This window comes from Schistocerca americana, chromosome 8 (genome assembly GCF_021461395.2).
Source record: "Schistocerca americana isolate TAMUIC-IGC-003095 chromosome 8, iqSchAmer2.1, whole genome shotgun sequence".
In the NCBI taxonomy this organism is placed as follows: domain Eukaryota; kingdom Metazoa; phylum Arthropoda; class Insecta; order Orthoptera; family Acrididae; genus Schistocerca; species Schistocerca americana.
The window spans coordinates 133,404,313-133,426,291 of NC_060126.1; the positions used below are offsets into that span (position 1 = coordinate 133,404,313).

At 38.4% G+C, this 21,979-nt stretch overlaps 1 protein-coding gene across 1 annotated transcript in view; it reads left to right on the forward strand.

Moving 5' to 3' along the window:
* The window catches only part of LOC124545625, a 409,511-nt gene that overhangs the window by 163,118 nt on the left and 224,414 nt on the right, over positions 1 to 21,979 (forward strand). Inside the window, exons 12-13 of the mRNA XM_047124572.1 lie at positions 12,762 to 12,902; positions 14,282 to 17,251. Coding sequence (XP_046980528.1) covers positions 12,762 to 12,902; positions 14,282 to 17,251 — 3,111 coding nt within the window. The remainder of the gene's footprint in view (positions 1 to 12,761; positions 12,903 to 14,281; positions 17,252 to 21,979) is intronic.

Below are 21,979 nucleotides of genomic sequence, written 5' to 3' on the forward strand. Positions count from 1 at the left end.
AGGAATGCTTATGAGCATTTCCCGTGAAGTTTGAACCCCTTTTACGATAAATATAAATTTTTTTCACAGTTCTTGATATATATGCAATAGTTCTAGATTTCCCTGCTCAAAACACGAATAGTTCTACAGAATTTCGGGAAGAAAACAATAACACGGCAAAATTTTGGTATGGCAAAAAATTATTTGTCAGTTTGGAAAAAATAAATTTGTATAACAGTTCTGTTGGCAGTTCTGGATAGCACCGGAAGAGTTGCATTGAAAATGATAAGAACATTTTTGTGGCGATAATAGTTTATACAATAATTGTTTTAATCTGATACTCACTTTATCTAATATAGCAAAATTCGTAGAATAGTTCTGATGACAGTTCTGAATATCACCCACAGAGTTCTACCAAAAACTATAATAACATTATTTGTGACGATGACATTATATGAGATAATTAATGTGGGACTCACTTTTGTCATGTAAAAGTAATAAATTCGTACAAAAGATCTGACGGCATTTCTTAATACGACCCTAAGAGTTCTACCGACAACTGTAATAACATTTTTTGTGGGGATAACAGTTAATGAGATAATAGCATTTTCGAGAGACCCACTTGGTCGACATTATAATAAATTGGCACAACCCTTTTGCTGCCAGTTCTGGATAGCACCGAAAGAGTTTTTTTAAAAACCCTCATAACATTTTTATGGTGCCAGTAGATTATGAAATAGATTGTGTGTTCACTCTGCAGTGGGTGTGCGCCGATGTGAAACTTACTGGCAGATAAAAACTGTGTGCCGGACCGGGTCTCTAACCCCAGGCTGTGACCAAAGAATATCGTCACAATATCCTTTCGTCCAGGAGTGCTTCTTCTGCAATTTTCGTAGGACAACTTCTACGAAATTGGGAACGCAGGAGATGAAGTACTGCTGGAAGTACAGCTATGAGTACGATCGTAAATTCTCACTTTTATTTTGGAAAACCGAAAATCGAAACCGGATGTATATTCTACTAAATACAAAAAGTCTAAATGTTCAGCACTATACAAATGCCAGTACACCTTCTTAAGACTGACTGTAGTAACTGTAGGTGGAAGTGTGGGATGTGCACGCTTAGATGATTCAAGGAGAGAAGGCTCGTCAGTGCAAAACAAACAGATGGCTGAGAGAGCAGATACATTCACACGTGCCACTAACCAGATGGTGTCACACCTGTCAAGAATCGCACCAGAGGTACAATGAGCTGTGGTGGAGTGCTGTTGGCGTGGTTACTATGCAACTTACTTGATGGGCATCAATACACCCTTATATTAATGTACGATACTTGAGAAACAATGTCATTCACACACTCCGAGTACCTTATCACTCAGTACTAGACTAAATTACCGGCCTGGTGATAAGCAGCCTATGTACCTCACCGACTACACATCTTCGTGTTATAAGAAAAAAAAGAGAAAAATACCAGGGGACACAAAATATGAATCCGGATAAACCGGAAATCCGGATTATTGAGGACCAAATAAACGAGGTTCTTATTTACAAATTTCGAACTTCTTATTAACTTTAATACTGTATCCCCTCAACATTATAACACCTCTATCAGTCATGTATTGAATTAGGATTTAAACATACTACTTAGTTCGTTTGTACGATATATTCAGTAAATATACTTACATTTCTATACATTGTAAAGACTTTTAACTCTCGCTGTAGTGTAACTCATCAAACTTCCACACTTCCTTTCTAACTAGAACAAATGTTTGCAACAATATTAACGACATCAATTTCAAATTTATTCGTTACACACAGCACATGTTTTTATGTATCCTAGCGGCTGGTGATGTTGCAATATAACTTTCATCCATGAGGGTCCTGGGCATATTTTTAGCTGTTAGTGGGTCCTGGATGTCATGAGAGTTCAAAACAATTACTGTTTTACGTGATAAAATTCATCTGGTTCTTCCTGATTCTAAAAATATACACTTCATGTGTGCCTTTCATTGTTGTATGTATGATTCAGTATCGACGCTAATGCTCTCTTGATGAGATATGAGCCGATTGCTCGTTTTTATCCACTGTGCCCTTTCGTATTTCATTTCAGCGATTAGTTTATTTGTTTATCAACGTAGTAAGTAGTACAAAGCTAATCCAGAATGTAAACTGCACTTAAATTCTGTTTGAACTGTTTAATAGTCAGTGTCCGCTGTCTGAACGTCAAATATCAGATTAATACACTGCGCCTGGTTGCGTTATTTTATAGGAATTTTATTATTTTAAGTGGGAAGTACTAGATAATGTTGAAGAAATTCGAAGCATATTGTTCGAAGAGCATAATATTATTCGAAATTTACCTGTACCAATAGGTGCAGCCAAAGCAGCATTTGTGATGCTGTAATTACCTCATAGATAACGATATTTGTCTATTGTAGTTATGTATTCCAATCAGAATTTTGAGAGCATCAAAGCCTCATTTCAGCGTGAGAGAGGGGTAAAATCAATAGATGATATTGAATTGAAAGCCTTCATCGGTCTCTTGTTTTTAATTGTTGTTAACAAAAGTAACAGATAAAGCCTGGAAGATCTGTGTGGAACTGATGGTGATGGCATTGAAAAATTTCACCTCGCAAACGAACATAAAACGTTTCAAATTTATTCTGGAGAGCCTTAGATTTTACAGTCGCGCTATTCGTGATGAAAGGAGACAATTAGACAAGCTAACAGCTATTCGGGAAATATTTACTGTGTTTGTACGCAACTACCACAAATCTTACACTCTTGGAGAAAATGTTACAGTAGGCAAGAAGCTGGAAGGATTCTGTGGAAGGTACAGTTTTCGCCAATATGTATCAATCAAAACAAACGAGTATGGATTCTTAAGTGTGGATTCTTAAGTATTTTACCTGTACAATTTGGAAATATACGCTGTGTTGCAACCAGAAGGATTTACCAACTGAGCAATAAACAATTTGATGTTGTTCTGTGACTGTGTAAACCTATATATCAGTCAGGTCGAAATGTGAAAGCGTACAACTGGTTTACTAGTACTGGAATGATAATAGAGCTATGAAGGGAGAGTTTTTCTTTTGTTGGCATGATGAAGAAAAACAAGTGTGGAGATTTCTCTAGAGTTTGCTATCAGTAAAAGAAGGGCTGCCCACATTTCCTTTCTTGACTTCCACAAGACTGAACTCTAGTTTCCTCTGTACCTAAAAGGGGAAGTGAGTGATCCAGGCATCACGTTTGCATGAAGATAATTCGATAGATGCTGACATTGTAGATAAACGGAAGCCATCCACCGTAAATTTTAAAATAGCGTTAAGTGTAGTATTTTCACAGCGGATAAGCCGAATGCTTTGTACAACGCTGCAAGAAATGTGCGCCGCTGGTCAATGGTTGTATTTTTGTAATGATCAGTACAGTTGGAATCTATGCACAAGTGATTTATTGTGGCAACAGGAAGAATTGTATCAAAAGGAAAGGGTTCCTGAATCAGCTTTGTTATACAATGTTGTTTTCTTCGCTAAATTCTGCATAACTATTGAAATTTTGTACCGAGAACTCTATAACTATGACTTATCTATCAAGAACTCTGAAAAAAATATATATTTCTGAAAAAAAGGGTGCCAGCTTCACAGTAGGAGCTCTTATGGGGTTCTTAATTAAGTTGCGATTACCTCTTAAACTATTACCTGCACTAAAAAATTCTACTAGGAATTTCGATAGAACTCTTCACGTGGTGTCCAGAACTGTCATCAGAACTGTTGTACGAATATATTTATATTTTCTGTAGAGAAAGTGTGTCCCACATTAAATCAATTTATCACAAACTATTATCGCCATAGAAAAATGTTATTAGGATTTTCGATAGAGCTCTTGGGGTTCTGTTCAGAACTGTCCTCAGAACTGTTGTACCAGTTTAATTTTTGCAAAAATTGACAAAAAATGATTTCGATAGAAAATTTTTTTCGAGTATTGTTGTTTTCTTCCCTAAATTCTGCAGAACTATTGAAATTTTGTACAAAGAACTCTAGAACTATGGCATACCTGTCAAGAACTGTGAAAGAAATATACATTTCTGAAGAAAAGGGTGCCAACTTCACAGTAAATGAAAAGATTTTCTCCTTAAATTGCAATTATTTCGTAAACTATTAGCTGCACAAAAAAATGTTAATTGGGTTTTCGATAGAACTCTTGGAGTTCTGTTCAGAACTGTGCTCAGAACTGTTGTACTTATTTACAATTTGCGAAAATAGACGAAGAATGTTTTCGATACGAAAATTTTTTCGAATATTGTTTACGTCGCTAAATTTTGCAGAACTATTGAAATTTTGTACAAAGAACTCTAGAACTATGCCATATCTATCAAGAAATCTGAAAAAAGTATACATTTCTGAAAAAAAGGGTGCCAACTTCACAGTAAGTGAAAAGATTTTCTCCTTAAATTGCAATTATCTCGTAAACTATTAGCTGCACAAAAAAATGTTAATTGGGTTTTCGATAGAACTCTTGGAGTTCTGTTCAGAACTGTGCTCAGAACTGTTGTACTTATTTACAATTTGCGAAAATTGACGAAGAATGTCTTCGATACGAAAATTTTTTCGAATATTGTTTTCGTCGCTAAATTTTGCAGTACTATTGAAATTTTGTACAAAGAACTCTAGAACTATGCCATATCTATCAAGAAATCTGAAAAAAGTATACATTTGTGAAAAAAAGGGTGCCAACTTCATAGTAAGTGAAAAGATTTTCTCATTAAAATGCAATTATCTCGTAAACTATTAGCTGCACAAAGAAATGTTACTTGGATTTTTGAAAGAACTCTTGGAGCTCTGTTCAGAACTGTGTTCTGAACTCTTGTACTTATTTACATTTTGCGGAAATTGCCAAAGAACGTTTTCGATACGAAAATTTTTTCGAGTATTGTTGTTTTCGTCGCTAAATTCTGCAGAACTATTGAAATTTTGTACAAAGAACTCTAGAACTATGCCATATCTATCAAGAACTCTGAAAAAATTATATCTTTCTGAAAAAAAGGGTGCCAACTTCACAGTAAGTGAAAAGATTTTCTCATTAAAATGCAATTATCTCGTAAACTATTAGCTGCACAAAAAAACGTTAATTGGATTTTCGAAAGAACTCTTGGAGCTCTGTTCAGAACTGTGCTCAGAACTCTTGTACTTATTTACATTTTGCGGAAATTGCCAAAGAACGTTTTCGATACGAAAATTTTTTCGAATTTTGTTGTTTTCTTCGCTAAATTCTGCAGAACTATTGAAAATTTGTACAAAGAACTCTAGAACTATGCCATATCTATCAAGAACTCTGAAAAAAATGTATATTTCTCGAAAAAGGGGTGCTAACTTCACACGACTGTACTGAATAGAATTGGGAAGAAGCAAAATTTGTGGCGCAACTTGACTAGGAGAAGAGATCGGTTGATAGGACATGTTCTGAGGCATCAAGGGATCACCAATTTAGTATTGGAGGGCAGTGTGGAGGCTAAAAATCATAGAGGGAGACCTAGAGATGAATACATTAAGCAGATTCAGAAGGATGTAGGTTGCAGTAGGTACTTGGAGAAGAAGCAGCTTGCACAGGACAGAGTAACATGGAGAGCTGCATCAAACCAGTCTCAGGACTAAAGACCACAACAACAACAACAGGAATATTGAATCATCTGTAACTTTTTCAGAGTGAATTATTTTTGAACTTTGTCAGGTTCATCAAAGTAAATGAGTGTGGTATGATTAGGCATGCGTGATCGTAGCTGTTGTAAGTCTCCACCCCAAAGATTTGATAGCAAATTTTAAGGAACACCATTGGTTCATTCAAAAGTATGGGGCAAGAACATACTCATGGCATTCTGTATGATGTTGCTATTTTATGGTTCGATACTTGTGGAAAGGAGCTGTACGGAGCAATGCAATGTAACAAAAGGAACATAATTAGTGTGAACAGCAGCAATTTCTGACATGTGCAGGAGATGTATCATACATGGGAAACAGCGGACACCATCATCAAACAGAGAGAAGATGAATTGAAGTGGTATTAGACAATGCAATCACGATGCATTGATGATGGCAGCGCAGTGAGCTGTGTTCTCAAGCAGATAATCATGTATCGTGAAAAGGTTATTGGCATAGTAGGTTGCATGTGCCATTATGGCATAGGCATCATTTAGTAGAAATAGAAGTGTATTTTGCTCTTGTGTTGTAAATAAACTAATGTACTATGTCTGAAAGTGAGAATCATTGTGATGGGGATATAGTAGTTAAAGTTGTGGAGGAAAATATTGAGCTAGATGGTTAAAGTAATTTAAGTTATACAATTTGGGAAATGAAATAGTCGTGGGCAAGAGAAATGTAGATCCAGATTCAGGAATTGCAGAAATGTTTGGAACTAGCGCAGCAGACTCTTATTTCATGAGCAAGACAGTAGTACATCAATTTCGCATCTGCGGCAAGATGATTTACAAAATGAAGGAAATAAGATATAATGAAAATCAACATTGAGAGGTACTGGAGGCCAGAAAGAGGTAGACATGTAGGTGCACATAGCAAGACTAATGGAAATTATGAACAAAAGCACTAAGTAACTAATGGATAGAACATTATCAGACTTGAAGGAAAATACAGGTAAAATGCAGCTGGAATGGAGAAGAAGATAGAGGAAAATGCAGCCCGAACGAGCCAAATAAAAACTCGGCATGAAAAATTTATCGCTAAATGGAATGAGGGGATAGAAAAATATGACAAAAAATAACAAAGGATGAGGAAACGAGTCGTGTGCATGAACTAAGAATTACGCAGGTTGTGGCGGTAGCAAACAATGTTGCTGAGAATTGTAGCCAGCTCAGCTCACAGTTAATCTCTGTTCAAGACAAGGCAAAAGCTATAGTAGAAAAAGTAGCTGAAATTGGTGAATAAAGAGAGATACAAATTGCCAAGGTCAAGATGTAATTAACTATGGCTGCTGCCATTGTAACCTCTACCAATGGTAACTTGTGTAACTTCATAATGGGTATTTCACAAAAAAGAGACTGGGGACATCAATACAGGAGTAAACAACATAGCATTAACTGATTTGGAAGAATTGGAAGTTCTCAGTAGGGATTGCAACAGATTTCGACTGGGAGGGAGACTACAGCCAGTGACATATTTGTGCAGATCAATCCCCGAAAAATGGTGTGACACAAAAAAAGGTAACATTTTGCAGTGAGACAGATGGATGAATGTGCAGCCAACTGAACAGATTACCTAAATTTAGGTAGGATGATGTACAAGTGTGAAAAAAGTTTTAATAGAGACACATTGTCACAGGAGACGCAAGATGTTGTTGGATGAACTGACCTGTGAGTATATAATAGACAGCAGATGGCTCGCTGGTTGGCATGTTAGAAAAGTCACAATAATTAAATACACTGATGAGCCAAAACATTATGATCACTTTTTAATAGCACGTTGTTCCACTTTTCAGACATAGTACAGCAGAGATTCTGTGTGACATGGATTCTACAAGTCCTAACAAGATTCCAGAAGTATATGGCACCAGTTACGTATGCACGGGTCAAGCAGTTCCTGCGAATTACAGGATGGTGGTTCACGGGCATGCAGATGGTGCCCAATATATGTTCTAATGAGTACTGATCAGGCACTTAACGATGAGAGCCGGTATATGTGTCAGCCAGCCTGAATGTTGTTTTTAGGCAGTTTTCCACATCCCACTAGATGAATACTGTGCTGGTCCCAAATCCTGCCTCAGTTACACGACTCACAGACATTTGAGACACATTTGCACTATTTCATGAATTACGCCAGACACAGACAGCTGGGGTACACTGCTTCCACCCTGGGGGATACAGGGCGGCAGCAGGAAGGGCATCCAGCCACCCCTTCAAATTAATCATGCCAAATCAGATTGTGGCCATGCTGACCCTGCGAAACTGCAGGACAAAGGCAAAAGTGAAAGCGAAAGGATACAGATCAAGCACATTTGATGGCTGAGACATCAATGGGAGTTCACTAAAATGCACCTCAAACCACTGTAGCATGATTCTAACCTTGCAGCATGGACTTTTACCCTGCTGGAAGATGTCATCTCCTTAGGGGGAGATTTCAGACATGAAGCAATGCAGGTGGTCTGCAATAAGGCTGTCAGGTAATTCACTACTGTCATGATGCCTTTCATTGCTATCACAGATTCCATGGAAACCTAATTAAGTGTACTCCATAGCATAATCCTGCCCTCACCGTTCAGCATCTGTGGCACAGTGCATGTTTCGTCCAGCCATTCGCTTGGATGATGGCGTGTCACAATAAGGTACTCATAACACTAGTATGCCAACAGGTGACCAGCTTCGGATGTGCCATATTGGACCATTGTAGGTTAGGAATGTACTATCTGTCGATCCACAGTGAAAAATCAGTGATACTGTGACCACTGCAATCATAACTGACTATGTCGTTGGGTCAACAAATGAACACGTAGGGGTCAGGTGATGTGGAGCTCTGAGATCAACAATGGCGTTTCAATGGTGTTCTCCAAAACACTTGTGTCTGCACCAGCATTGTAATCTGTTGTCAGATCTGCTATGGGTTGCTGCCTATCCTGGTTTGCACAGTAGGGGCTCCTTTGACATCTACATTTTGTGATGAGATGTGGTTGTCCAGTGCCATATGGGCTACTTGTTATTTCACCACCCTTCAATCACTTGCCATAAGGTACCCATAACACTAGTATGCCAACAGGTGACCAGCTTCAGATGTGCTGCATTGGGCTATTGTAGATTAGGAACGTACTATACAGTGATTGGATTCTGCAGATGTTGTCAGTGATATAGGTGTTTATTTTTTAACTGCATCTGTAGGCCCATTGGAAGTAGGCTAATAGAATGCTGTGCTTACAGGTGCCATGTTTACACAGTAGCTGGTGTTTGTGGTATTTCAGCTGTTCCATGGGGATGCTGTGAGACCAACGGAGGTGGTGGTTCTACAGTGCACGTGTGCATTGGCTAGTCCAAGCCCACGCAGCCAGGCACAGCGATGCATCATGTATCAATGAGCCGGTGTCATGGTGGTTCGTTGAGTCCAGCAGAGGGGCAAGATGATGTCAGGTGCCTGGAATGTGTGCAATGGTCATATAAGCAGACAGACATGGAACAACAACCGTCCATAATTAGTACTTCCCAGATGCACACATTTACCAACAACACAGGTCTATCAGTGGCAGCTCACCGAGCACATCGACAGAGGCTGACAGTGCCTCCTTTCATGTATTATTGGGGGTGCTCTTGCTCATGAAAATGTCAGCAAAACTCGAAAGTGGGGCCACTCATGAGGTAGCCACCATACCATGAGGTCACTGCACTGATTCAACACAACAACATAATGATGCACAGCTGACAGGTCAGAGGTTCAACACTGCCACCACAAGTCAGTGTAGGGAGGGGGAGGGGGGGGGGCTGCTGTTTGCACCTTTCTGCACACCAGCATTTCCAGTGCTAGAAATTTGAGTATTACCCAGTGCAATGAATGTGAGCAAAGTGCAGTGTTTAAAAAAGGGCAAAGCATTAATAATACAGGTGAGTGTGCAAGCCTAATTTATTGTTATTTGTATAATGTCTTGTTTAGCAGTGGCATTTTGATTGGAAAAATTCTAACAGGAACAACAAAAGTTGAGGAAAATTACGTAGGTGTCTAATCTTGTGTTACGTGATTTCTGGGCATTGTTTATGTAGCATCCAACAGTGATTCAGATTCCCAGTTCTCTCCAAGTATTGATATGCAAGACAGGTCAGAGATACTTGCGACTTGATACACAGGCTGCAGCTTTCCTCCCACACTGCAGTTTCAGGCGTATTACACAGGCCAATTCACTGATGCGAGTGTATCGTAAATACCGTGGCCCTGCACTTACCAGTCAGTCTCTCTAATTCCTTGAATCCTTTCATATGTGCCATCGATTAATAGAGTTATTGACTTTGCCAGTATTATGTCCTTACTGAGATTGCTCCCTTGGCAGTTTGTGCTTGCTTATGACAACTTCATTATACTCTGAACTTTGTTTTTGGTTAGCTGTTCACTTCATGAACTCCACTGTCATTGACCTTGGGAACTGACTGTATGTTCGACTGGTCTCTGCGTTGCCACGAGTGAAAGTGATCACAAACTGTGTTCTACATATACAGAGTAGGATAGAAAAGTCTGTTGGGTGATCAATAGATTTAAACAAATGTTTGTGCTGCTTACTTACATTAACTTTTGATTTTGATTATTTATACTTGATGTTGGTGAACAGAAATTGAAAGTACTAAGTGTACATAAAATACTTAGCAAATTTTTACTTTTGAATGATTATCAGGGATAACTGAACTTCTACAGAGACACGCCTTTCATTATTTGCTTAAGGTGCTTCCTTATATTTATTTACTTTTTATCAAGTTAAGTATTGCTGTATGCTTGTCATGTAACCGATTTGTTTGATATTTTGTGTTTAATAGTTGCTCGACATTTTGATAGATCAGTACCATAGTTAATACAAGTCATAGTTGTAAATTACTGAGCTGGAGTGTCATTGTATTGAAAAATACAGGATGTCCCACATAAAACCGGTACACCTCTCACTAGAGATTCAAGTAACAGTGAACTGACTAAAAAAAGAATAGATAAAACATTTAGTTACCAGTTTATAAGATATGCTGTAAATGGTGGCCATGGGCATCCAGGCACCATTGACTTTTTGTAATGACGTTATCAGCTACATGCTGTAATACTGCAGGTGTAATGTTGTTAATTTCTTTAGTAATGTTTTGTTTAAGATCGTCTATTGTGTGAGGATTGTCAGAATTACACCTTGCTTTTTAGTAAACCCCATAAGTAAAAATCACATGATGTTAAGTATGGGGAGGTTGGGTTACAGAGGGCTCTACTGACAAGTCTGTCTTCAAGGAACACATTGGTGATTTGCAACATATTTTAGTTTGAAGTGTGAGCAGTTGCTCCATCTTGTTGGAATGCTGCATACGGCTTATTTGCGTCTGTTATTGTGCATAGAAAGAGTAAAAGATCTCTAGATATTGCAACTGTTTAAGGTGTAATTGAAAGATATGGGGCCAATAATGCACATGATGGACAACGCAAACCAGGAGCCTATCTTCTTTGAGTGGAGAGGTTCTTCATGTAGAGTGTGTGGGTTATCCTGCCACCAGTATTTGCAATTCTGGGACTTTACATAATGTGACAAATGAAACCAGACCTCATCTGACATGAAGTAAAGCAAGGGGCAAGTAAATGTTAGCAATCAATGTTAACAGTCAGCTACGATAATGAGCTCTCTTTTCCTGATCATTACTTTCAGCTGTTGCATCACACGCACATGATAGGATTTTAATTTCTTATCTTTTAGTATACGATGACATGATGTATGAGATGTACCTACCACACCACAATAACCTCGTTACTGACTTGCAGTGATTTCTCGCTAATGTACGTGCGAATTCTGCCAACAGTTTCTGGGGTCCTCACTGATGGTTGTCTATTCCTTTTCACATTCAATACAGATCTCACAGCCCACACCTTTTTGCAAAGATCTTGAATAACACTGTTTCGAGACTGTTGCCACTTAACAAGCAATTAGACTTGAGATGATTCACCAGTATGTGAGGTGTGCAAGTTTTATGTATAATAAAGTCACAGGCATTTGGTCCAGTGTTTCTGTGCTTAGTGTATTTTTTTGATTTATATGGGGTATTTGTAAACGTCATGGGAACTCGAGCTGTTATGTTTGCTGAAATTTGCATTGTATGAAACAGTTAAGAGTGGGAATGTAAGGGTACAATGATCAATATCCACACCAATGAGCTACCTACCAGCAGGCAGTAGCTGGAGAGTCTTATCTTTTAAAACTTTCTATTGTGTCCCATCTTTCTCTGTGTACAGGGCACTGTCATGTTGTGCTGACAGTAAGAGTCAGTAGCAAGGGTGTGAAGGAGTAGTGGGGAGAGTGGTTTGAGAAAACAGCTATTGGCAAATCTGAGAGACAAGAATGTGAGAAATTAAGATAGAAAGTGTTTAATATTGCACTGAGAGGACTATTTAATTGAAGTAGGAATATCAAATTGTGCATAACTTTTTTGGAGTGAATGAATTTTAGAATTTGTCAGTTTTGTCAAAGTATGTGGGTGTGATATGGCTAGATGTCTTTTTGTTTGAATCTTGAATAAAATACATTAAAGGACATCATCTTTCATTACATAAGAGCCTTGCCATCTTTTATGTTTAATTTTGTAGTAAATGAAGGCAGATACGTGAAGCACAATTAAGAGGCAGTTGAATTTTCTATGCAGTTGTGGCCTTTGTAAGTCTCCACTCCGAGTGTCAGTTCACTTAAAATTATTGGGAGGAGAGCTTATGATACCAAGGCCCAATTCTTATAAGAATAGATTGGACAGTTTTGCAAAGTGGCATTGTGTGTGCAGCTTTAGTTCCTGGAGGGCAAGGGTTTCAATCTGGATTATCTAGCATTCTTTTTCCTTGTGCCTGTCTGTGACACTGTGTTCTGTGTTTGGTGAGTAGAAATCTATCCGTTCCATATTGTTTTATTCAATCCTAGATTTTCCATTGTCCGGTGAGACGAGAGAGTAATTATTTGCATACCCTGTTTGTTTTTATTTGTTTATATTTCTATGTTGGAGAACAGTTGTATTCTGTATGATAAAAATGTCCAAGATTGTTGCATTTTTCCATAGAATTATTGTTCATGTTGCGCTTATTTCAGCAACAGCAGCCATCCTCTCAGATTCCAAGAGAACACACAAACCAGCAGATATCTGCACTATTACATACAAGGCTGCAACAGAGATTTTCTGTGCTGAACCCATCAACAGAAACTACTTGTGCACAAGAGAAACAACACGAGGTATATTTATTCTACTGCAATTTTGACGTATGTTAGCAAACACTAAAAACAAACTTTTTTTTTTATTTTTTTTTACAACTACAAGGATACTTAACATTGTTTAAAAGACTGTAATTTGGATCAAAGACATTGGAGCAAACAATCTGATAGGAAGGAAAAATACAATTCTCTCTGAAAAAATTCTTTTACATAATGCAAATTTACTATTAAGATAAATACAAGAAAATATTAAGAAGTGATTGTTCACAATTTTAATTTTTTATGCTGTGTGTCTAGAATCTGTAGATTGCTTACTGTTGCATCAAAAGAAAATTTGTTGTGCATAATACTCTTGAAAGTAAGCATATAGTTTTTTTGTATTATCTTCCATTTTACTTTTAATTTATAAATCTATGCTTCAGCATTTCATATAATTTGAAATTCACGGAGCTTATTTATTTGTGTAACATTCACTATATTATAAAGGTTGTTTCATGAGTAAGTAGTATACGTAGCGTGAGGACATACATGAAGATTTATGTAATTGAATCTGTCCTTGTTGTCTTCTTTTATGTTTTAGATTTTGCTTGCAAATTCCTCATAAAGATACTTCCTTGCAAAAGCTACAAGTTGAATAGGTACACTAAGACAAATGTTTTCTTCTAAGTGTAATGTTTCTTATAAAACTCTAATGTGCCCTTCTCGTGTACGTAATTTTTTTTAAAATGAAATGATGGGCTTTCCATCTCCTCAGACTAGTTCATACCATCCTTGAGCCCTCTATAAATTCATTATTGAAATGTTAATGTTTGAGTCCCAGTCCATTTTGCACTTTCTTCCCTACTCTGATTTTATTTGGTTCAAATGGCTCTGAGCACTATGTGACTTAACTTCTGAGGTCATCAGTCACCTAGAACTCAGAACTAATTAAACCTAACTAACCTAAGGACATCACACACATCCATGCCCAAGGCAGGATTCGAACCTGCGACCGTAGCGGTTGCTCGGTTCCAGACTGTAGTGCCTAGAACTGCACGGCCACTCCGGCTGGCTGATTTGGTCACATCTCATCTATTAATTTCTCACACATCATGCTTAGGTTGCTATAGGGGCTTTCTTGTGCCAACTTGTTTTGTGTAACTTATATTTCAAATTTTACGAATTCTTTAGTCCAGAACCAATCGGCCTTCCTTTACAGTTAAGTTTCTAGGTTTAGTTTCATCAGTGATTGTGCTATGTGACTCTCACTACTGTCAAAATCAACCATAAGCAATACTGATTTTTATTTTGTTCCTCTTGTCACCAGCTACATTCTAAAGAAAGATGAAAGCACTTTTTTCTTTTCCTATGTTTAAGCTCCACAAATAAAAATTGCAAAGCTGCTATTTATAATGTTGCAGGCACATCGACTGCATGGGCACACTGCACCTGCGTCACAGCACAAGCAGGGTGTAGAAAATGTTCCAAGTATGCAGCAGCAAGCCAGCAAAATAAGGATCCTTCAGAACACAGTTCACCAACATAACAGACAGCAGACATCACAAACACACCAGCAGTCCAGTGGCCATCTAGTGTCACAGCCTTCGCAGCGTTTGAGTGAACAGCACATTCAGCTAGTTCCATCCCAATCCACTGTATGTACTCAACCCCAGCCTAATGTGCAGCTCTCGTCTCGTATTTTGCAGGAGTGTGGACCACAGTTTCCACAACACACTAATGATCAAAGCATAGTTCAGACTATGAACAGCCATAGTGAACCTAATGTATCAAAAGAACTGTCTCATCATTCTAGTCAATCGGTGTGCCGGCCACAACAGCTCTCAACTGAACAAAGTGCACAGCAAAATAGCATACAATTTACGTCACTGCAACAAAGTGGACAGCATGTGGTTTCAGGTGCTCAGAGCAGTAGTGCACAAAATATATACCACACTCCGAAACAGTCCATCCAACAGACTGCCTCACAGCTTGCTCGACCCCTTAGTGAGAAGCCCGTCATCCAACTTCCACAGCCTGGTAGACAGTCAATAGCCAGTGCTCAACAACAGCCTAGTGGGCATGTTTCTCAGCCTGTGCAGCAACCTGGTGCTCAGTACATTCCCCAGTCTTTGCAGCAGACCAGTGTAAAGTCCATGACCCATCATCCCCAGAGTGTTGTCCAACCTCAGCTACAATCTGATAGCAGGTATAAGTCACTCCTGCAGCAACAGTCCAGTGGTCATCTTGTTTACAAGCCTTCACAGCAACCTGGTGGCCAGAAAGTGACACAAGCTCTGCAGCAACCTGATATATCCCAGCCTTCAACAGGAAACCCAATGTGTGGAGCTCGTACTATACAGAAACCCAATGTTGTGAACACTGCATCTACGTTACAGATTCCAAATGAAACATCTTCACTAAAAGCTCCACCAGCTGTACAAAATATAACTAGGGAACAAACTATAACACAACACACTCCAAGAATGGCTAATGCTACAGTGCATCAAAATATGCAGAAAAGCTTACATTTGGTATCAGGGCAGGTACCACCCCAACCAAAGGGGTTTCCTGATAGAGTTACAGGCTCAGGACTTAAAAATTGTTCTGAGAAACCAAATGAATTTGTTACTTCCGAATCTAAGAATGCGGGAGCATTAAGCACAACACACGATGGACGTAGTTCAGCCCTCAAAGAGCAGAAAACATGCATTCCAAAAACACAAGTTGCTCTGAAGCAGGCCAGTGAGCGGAGAGAAGCCCATTTAGTGTGTCAAAACAACCAACAACACATGACTCGCACTCATCTGCAGCCAGATACCCAATGTGTTGGCCAACCTCAACAGTGTCAGACTCCCCAGCACCCTGCTGTACAAGCCTCACTACAAGTTCCCCATATGTCGAGTGCAATGTGTGTGTTACGAAGCCCACAAGAAGCTGCCCAGCAAAACTTACAACTGGCCCCACTTCAGCACACTGCCCAGAAACTATTCCAGTCCACAAATCATTCAAGTGTGCAGAGTGAATCCCAGAAACCAACCCAGTCAAGTGTAAAGCATGCATCTCTTTCTCCTCAGTTGACCAACCATATTGTCCAACATTCTATTGAAAATAATGCAACACAGCGAACATTACAACCCACTGTTCAGAATATGACAAATCATTGTGTTCAACAAAGTGGACATTTGTCTCTTCAAACACTGCAGAATTCCAGTGTGAAGTCCCTCCCATCTTCTTCACAACCTAGTATACCAAGTTTGAGTGTGACTACACAGCAAGGAATTAGACAAACAGTGCAAACTGTGTCTCAGCCACAGGTAACTAGATCATCCATTTTGACAGAACCACAAAACGTGGCTGTAAGTCAAGAGAAAAAGAATGAGGATACTTCGCTTAAAACACAACAACAACAACTGAATGGGCTGAATAACATGCTGTCAACATGCCAAAACAATGGGCAGCATACAGCAAAAGTTTCTCAGGTTTCTAAAACACAGTGGGGAGCCCAGAGTCCACAGAAACAAAATGGGCAGCCTGTTCCACAGATTTCACATAATTCAGGTGAAAAGACGGTCTCGCAAATTCCAAATCAGCACAGCGGGAAGAATTTGGTCCAAATTTCAGGTCTGTGTAATCAGCAGCATACTACGTCACAATCAGTACAAGAAATTTGTGAATCAAATTTGTCAAAGTTTCAGCAGCAGCAGAAACAACAAGTTATGTCACATGTGGTTCCTACAGGGGAGGTAACAAACAGAAGACAAACAGAAAGCTCTCTGCAAAGACCAAGTGAATCAATTGTGCCAAGAAACCCATTGATATTTCCAAAAACTGTGCAGAGCTTAAACACGGAAAGTGCTCCTCCTAAGTCACAGATCCCTATTGTTTCAGAACTTGGATTAAAACAACAACAACAGCAGCAGCAGCAACAGAAGCATTATACGCCAAGCAGTAATTCACAAGAGCCCCAGCAGCTTACACCACTTACAGAGTCTGGTTCTGTTTCCCATCAAGCAATCTCAAGAACACAAGCACAGGGTCCTAAAAACCACTTGCAGCAACCTGAAGAAAGAACACACCTGTCCCTCAGTGATGGAGACTTTCTACAGAATATGTCCCAGCCACTACAGCATTTGAAAAATAAACAAAGTGAAAAAACTGAATTGAAAGTGCAGCCAGTGATTCCACTGCAGAAGTCAGAGTCATCTAACAAAGAAGGAAGTCTTCACCACTCTAACCAGCAGTTGTCTTCTTCTGTTCCTGTCTCACAGGTGGTTTCTGAACGACCCAATTCTTTGACCACGAATAACCAGCTCATACCAACGAATGTGTCTCAACAGTCAGTTGTATCTCTTTTCCCAGGAAATCTCTTTGTAATGCTCCAACAGCAGCAGGTTTGTATCTGTATGTCTGTGACAGTATTAGTGTATGCTTGTTAGTCAACTCATAATTTCTCAGCCCTTTTACGCTCATCTAATAATTAGTATTTTCTTTGTTACTAACCCACAGTCCAACAGTGTTTTGAATTTTATCTCTCATATGTTAGTTTCATGTTCCAGATATCACATTCATAGTAAAACATTTTTGTTACACAGTTTTTATGTAAGTGATAAGTTACTTTTATTTCAGAAGTCAGTTTTTTATAGTGTGGTGTCGGTGAGAGACATGTATATGTGTCATTCAAACAAATTTTTGTTATGTGGCAAATATCAATTTTTAAAAAATATATTATAATTGGAAAAATAAAAATAAAATCTACTCACCAAGTGGTGACAGGAGAAAATGCCTATGAAAGTTAAGGAAATGTCCAAGCTTTTGGAGGTAATGGCTCCTCCTTGCAAAAGAGATGAAGGAGAGGGAAGAGAGATGAAAGAGATGAAGGAAAAGGACTGGGAAGCCACTGGCTCCAAAAGCTTGCACATTTCTGTTACTTTTGTAGTCACCATTAGGCAAGTAGACTTTTTATCCATCCAATTACATTATATGAGACACCTTATTTTCCTTGATAAACTATCTGAAGGGTGTCCAATTATGAAAGCAGCTTAAATCAGTGCTACAACTTCCAGGATGAATTTTTACTCTGCAGTGGAGTGTGAATTATTTGAAACTTCTGGGTGATTAAAGTATTTGCCAGACTAGGACTTGGACCTAGAAATTGCCTTTCATGACCTACCTAGGCACCACCCAAGAGCTGCCCTCATAGCCTTCCTTGTGCCAATACCATTCTCCTTTTCTCCAAACTTCACATAAGTTTGCCGTTTATACCTTGTAGAGTTTGGTGGGAACAAGAGTCGTCTGTTTGAATGTCTAGACTTAGTCTCTCTCTCTCTCTCTCTCTCTCTCTCTCTCTCTCTCTCTCTCTCTCTCTCCCTCCCTCTCTCTCTCTCTCTCTCTCTCCCTCCCTCTCTCCCTCCCCCTCTCCCTCTCCCTCTCCCTCCCCCTCCCTCTCTCCCTCCCCCCCTCTCCTCCCCCCCCCCCCCATCACCATCTCTAATATCAACAGTTTCAACGATGTTTGACTCATATTGTTCATGATTTCTCTTAGAATTTTGCATTATAATAATAAGCTTACTTAAACTATCATCCAGTTAGTTGTTTAATTTACATAGTTTTTACACAAAACTATGCATAATTTTCATTCATATTGCTAATTTTTATTACTTTTGCTCAAATTTACTTCACACACTATAAGCCAGAACATAGTGTAGGAGAGAACTGAAAACAGAATCTTGTTCGTCATAAGGTTTCACTTGGTGTAACTCCTCCTGTTGGAATTAATCTTACAAACTGTTTATTATCCTTTTTTTTTGCCATTTTTGATGATTTAGGTTTTCCTGTTGTAATGAGATGTGTTGTGGCGAGCGCATTTAGGAAGTTGTATATGCCTCTTAGATCATGCCAAATGATGAACACCTCATGGAGCTAAGATTATGGTGGAGATCTGGTTTGATTAGCATATTGTTATTGAGTTAATAAAAGTTACTATTATTAGTCTTTATAAATATAAGCTTTGGGCATGCTTCCCCTCCCATTTCATTTGGGAATAACGGAGTGGACAAATCTGTGCTGCACTGTCTTGCCGAAGTCAGCATTTTTCCCCAGGGAAAGCTTATATAGTTTGTGTTGTGCACAATGTAAGTAAAGCGTAATACAAGCCCCTGCGTGCAAAGGGGTACAAACTCTACTCAGTCAGAACCAATACCTGAACTTGTACCCGGTACTGATGTTCCAGATTACTTTTTTGTGTGAAGATGATGATATAAAACAATTCTATCCCAGCCACATCATCGTGGAAAGGCAGCTAGGGGCAGATAATTAATCATCAGCTCATTGGCAGGTTTGACTACTGTGTTGTCTCTTGAATTGGTTGGCAAATACATAACAGAACCTATACTGGTGAAGAAGTGTGACTAAACATCTGTTGCAGTCGGCTGTGGATATTGGATGAGAAGACAGTGTTCTTTGAAGTGGCAGTTTAATTGTTAGGCTAGACAAATGAATTATGAGCCAGAAGCTGCCACTATTCTTTGTGGTAATGAATTCATTGTTGTTTGGCAGCCCATGCAAAATTGTTGTGAAGAAGAAGAAGAAGAAGAAGAAGAAGAAAACATCCAACCAATAAGGATTCAACAGATGTCAGATTCAGCAGGATTACATTTTCAGGCCACATTACTTAAGTCAATTGATAAATGAGTGGCTCGGTGCCAGAGGTGCATAACCTACATTTATGTAGTTTTGAGGTATATTGAGTTACAATTCATATCAGTATAGAAAATAATTAATGAACGCAGAAGTTACATATTTATTGCAACAGAAAGGGCACATTTCACGTAATTTCACATCTCAAAATAAAAAAAAAATAGCGTTTCAGTTTATTATAAAAAAAATGATAGTCAACTCTGGTGCTGAAAAATGACAGACTGAAAATAAAACTTGTTTCTACAAATTTAATATATTTATAAGATCACAGATACTTATTTAAGAACATGTAATTCTTAGAAACCCCATTAACACATTTATCCCATTCATGTCACTGAGTCTTCATCTCTCTTACATTGTCCTCTTGTGTCACTGTATCTTCATCATGCCTGCTTTGTTCCACGTGACACATCTTCATCTCTCTTGCCTTGGCCCAGTCACATCACTGTATCTTGAAGAGACATGTAAAATTCATGATGTTGTGGTGGCACAAATTTCAAAAGACTTTGCAAAGCTTTGATTTTTTCCTTTGATACTTTTCTGCCCTTAGGATATAATAGTTGTAGACTTTCTGGGAATTCGCGGGCTAGGATGTCCTCGACTCAGCTTCTTGGCAGTATTTAGTGCATTGAAACAAACACCTTCGAAGCAGTTGTATGTATAGAATATCATTTTAGGATGTTCTTTGGGAATAGTTTGCCTTTGTATTCTCAACCATTCGACTTTTGTCACTTTCCATATTTGTTTTCCCATTGGTACAGTTTTCTTCCAAGGATTTCGAACTGAAATATAAATCTTTAGTCTTCTATGAACTACAAATTTTGGTTGCTTCTTCTTTGCATTTTCAATCAACATAGACCAGTCATTTGGGTGAAAAATATAAGGATGATATTTCTTTTCCTTTTCAATAATGCCAAAATATTTATCACACATAGAAAAACTGTGGTCAGGAAGAAGAAAACTTTTGTTGTAGCTGTTGAATTTCAATTTTCTGTAAAATATAGCTTAACATCAGTGCCATTTTAATGTTTCCGTTTTGGCCATCGCAGCTGTCACTGTTAGAGTATTACTTCTTTTGTTGTTAGTGGGAGATGATTTCTAATATGGTAGAAAAGGCAATTTCTTGTGACCCACGGGGAGCAGTATGTTCACCCCAGATGTACATATGACCATTGTTACTAACACTGGAGACCCATACCTGATCCTTGCTGTAAGCTACACTCATACTGGTGTGGGCAGTGTTTTCTGTAGATCAGAAACAAGAACTTGTTTTGTACCATTAGACTCAGCTGCTTCACTTACGTGCCTCTTCTTCATCTCTTCCAAAGCTCTGCTTTCCTTAAATGAAGTTCATGCTGCACAACCAGTTCATTTTTTTCAGGGCTTTTTGATATGCCTGTCATCTTTGCTTGAAGTTCATCACAGGTCTGGCAGGTGTCCTTTTTTTGTCATTTAAAATGCAGGTTGAATCTTGTATTGAAAATATGATACTGTGGAACTGCCCTGTGACTTTCAGATTGCACTCTTCCTTGTATACCTTAAAACATTATAGCCATATTGAGATCTGGTGATAAATATTTGCGTGAGCTATCTCGGCAAGAATAATGGCCCTAGTGTGTGGGAAACTTTTCAAATAAACTTATATACCCACTCCTCATATGTAGATTTGGTTTTCTTAAGCGGCGCACGTATGCCTCTTTTGTCACTTTCTGCTGTTCTATATACCTTCTTCCTCTTAAGTGCATTAGTTATATTGCCATCGCACACTGGTAGCGTTCCCTGAATGATGGAAGAATGTTTTCGATACTATCTTTTCTTCATAATTTTCATCTTGAAGCTGGTACATGCTTGTCTTACTGCGTCAAGAAACATCATTTTTATTGTATCTGCACTTAAAATATTGTACTTCAACTTGTCAACATATAAATGTATTTTTAGAGCCCAAGTCTTGTTGTAACAACTGTCAAAAATTTGCTGTCTCCTTTGCATAGAAATCATAGTATGACACTACAATTGGCAACCACAAGGATCCAAAAAAACATTGTTTCTTATGCACTTTTTACCAGATACTGATATGTATTCTTCACTATGATTTGCTTGTACTTTCTAATAAACTTTTTGTGAGTTTCAAGTTTTCTTAATCTTTTCCTTCTCCTCATTGGAGTGATGATCTCAAGGTTATGTTGCTTGTGTTCTTGATCTGTAAAAAATTTGGAACCGTACTTGCCTAGCCAGCAAATATTTGAACTCATGGCTGTGGAAATGGGATAAGTATGTTAATTTACCTATGGTCAAATAACTGCTGTTGTAATTGACAATAGTATCCATTTGTAATTCAAAACCAATTATTATAAAATTACAATGAAAATTGTATGTTATTAAAATGTGCTCATGTTTTAAAAAATCTATGTAGTGCCTGACAT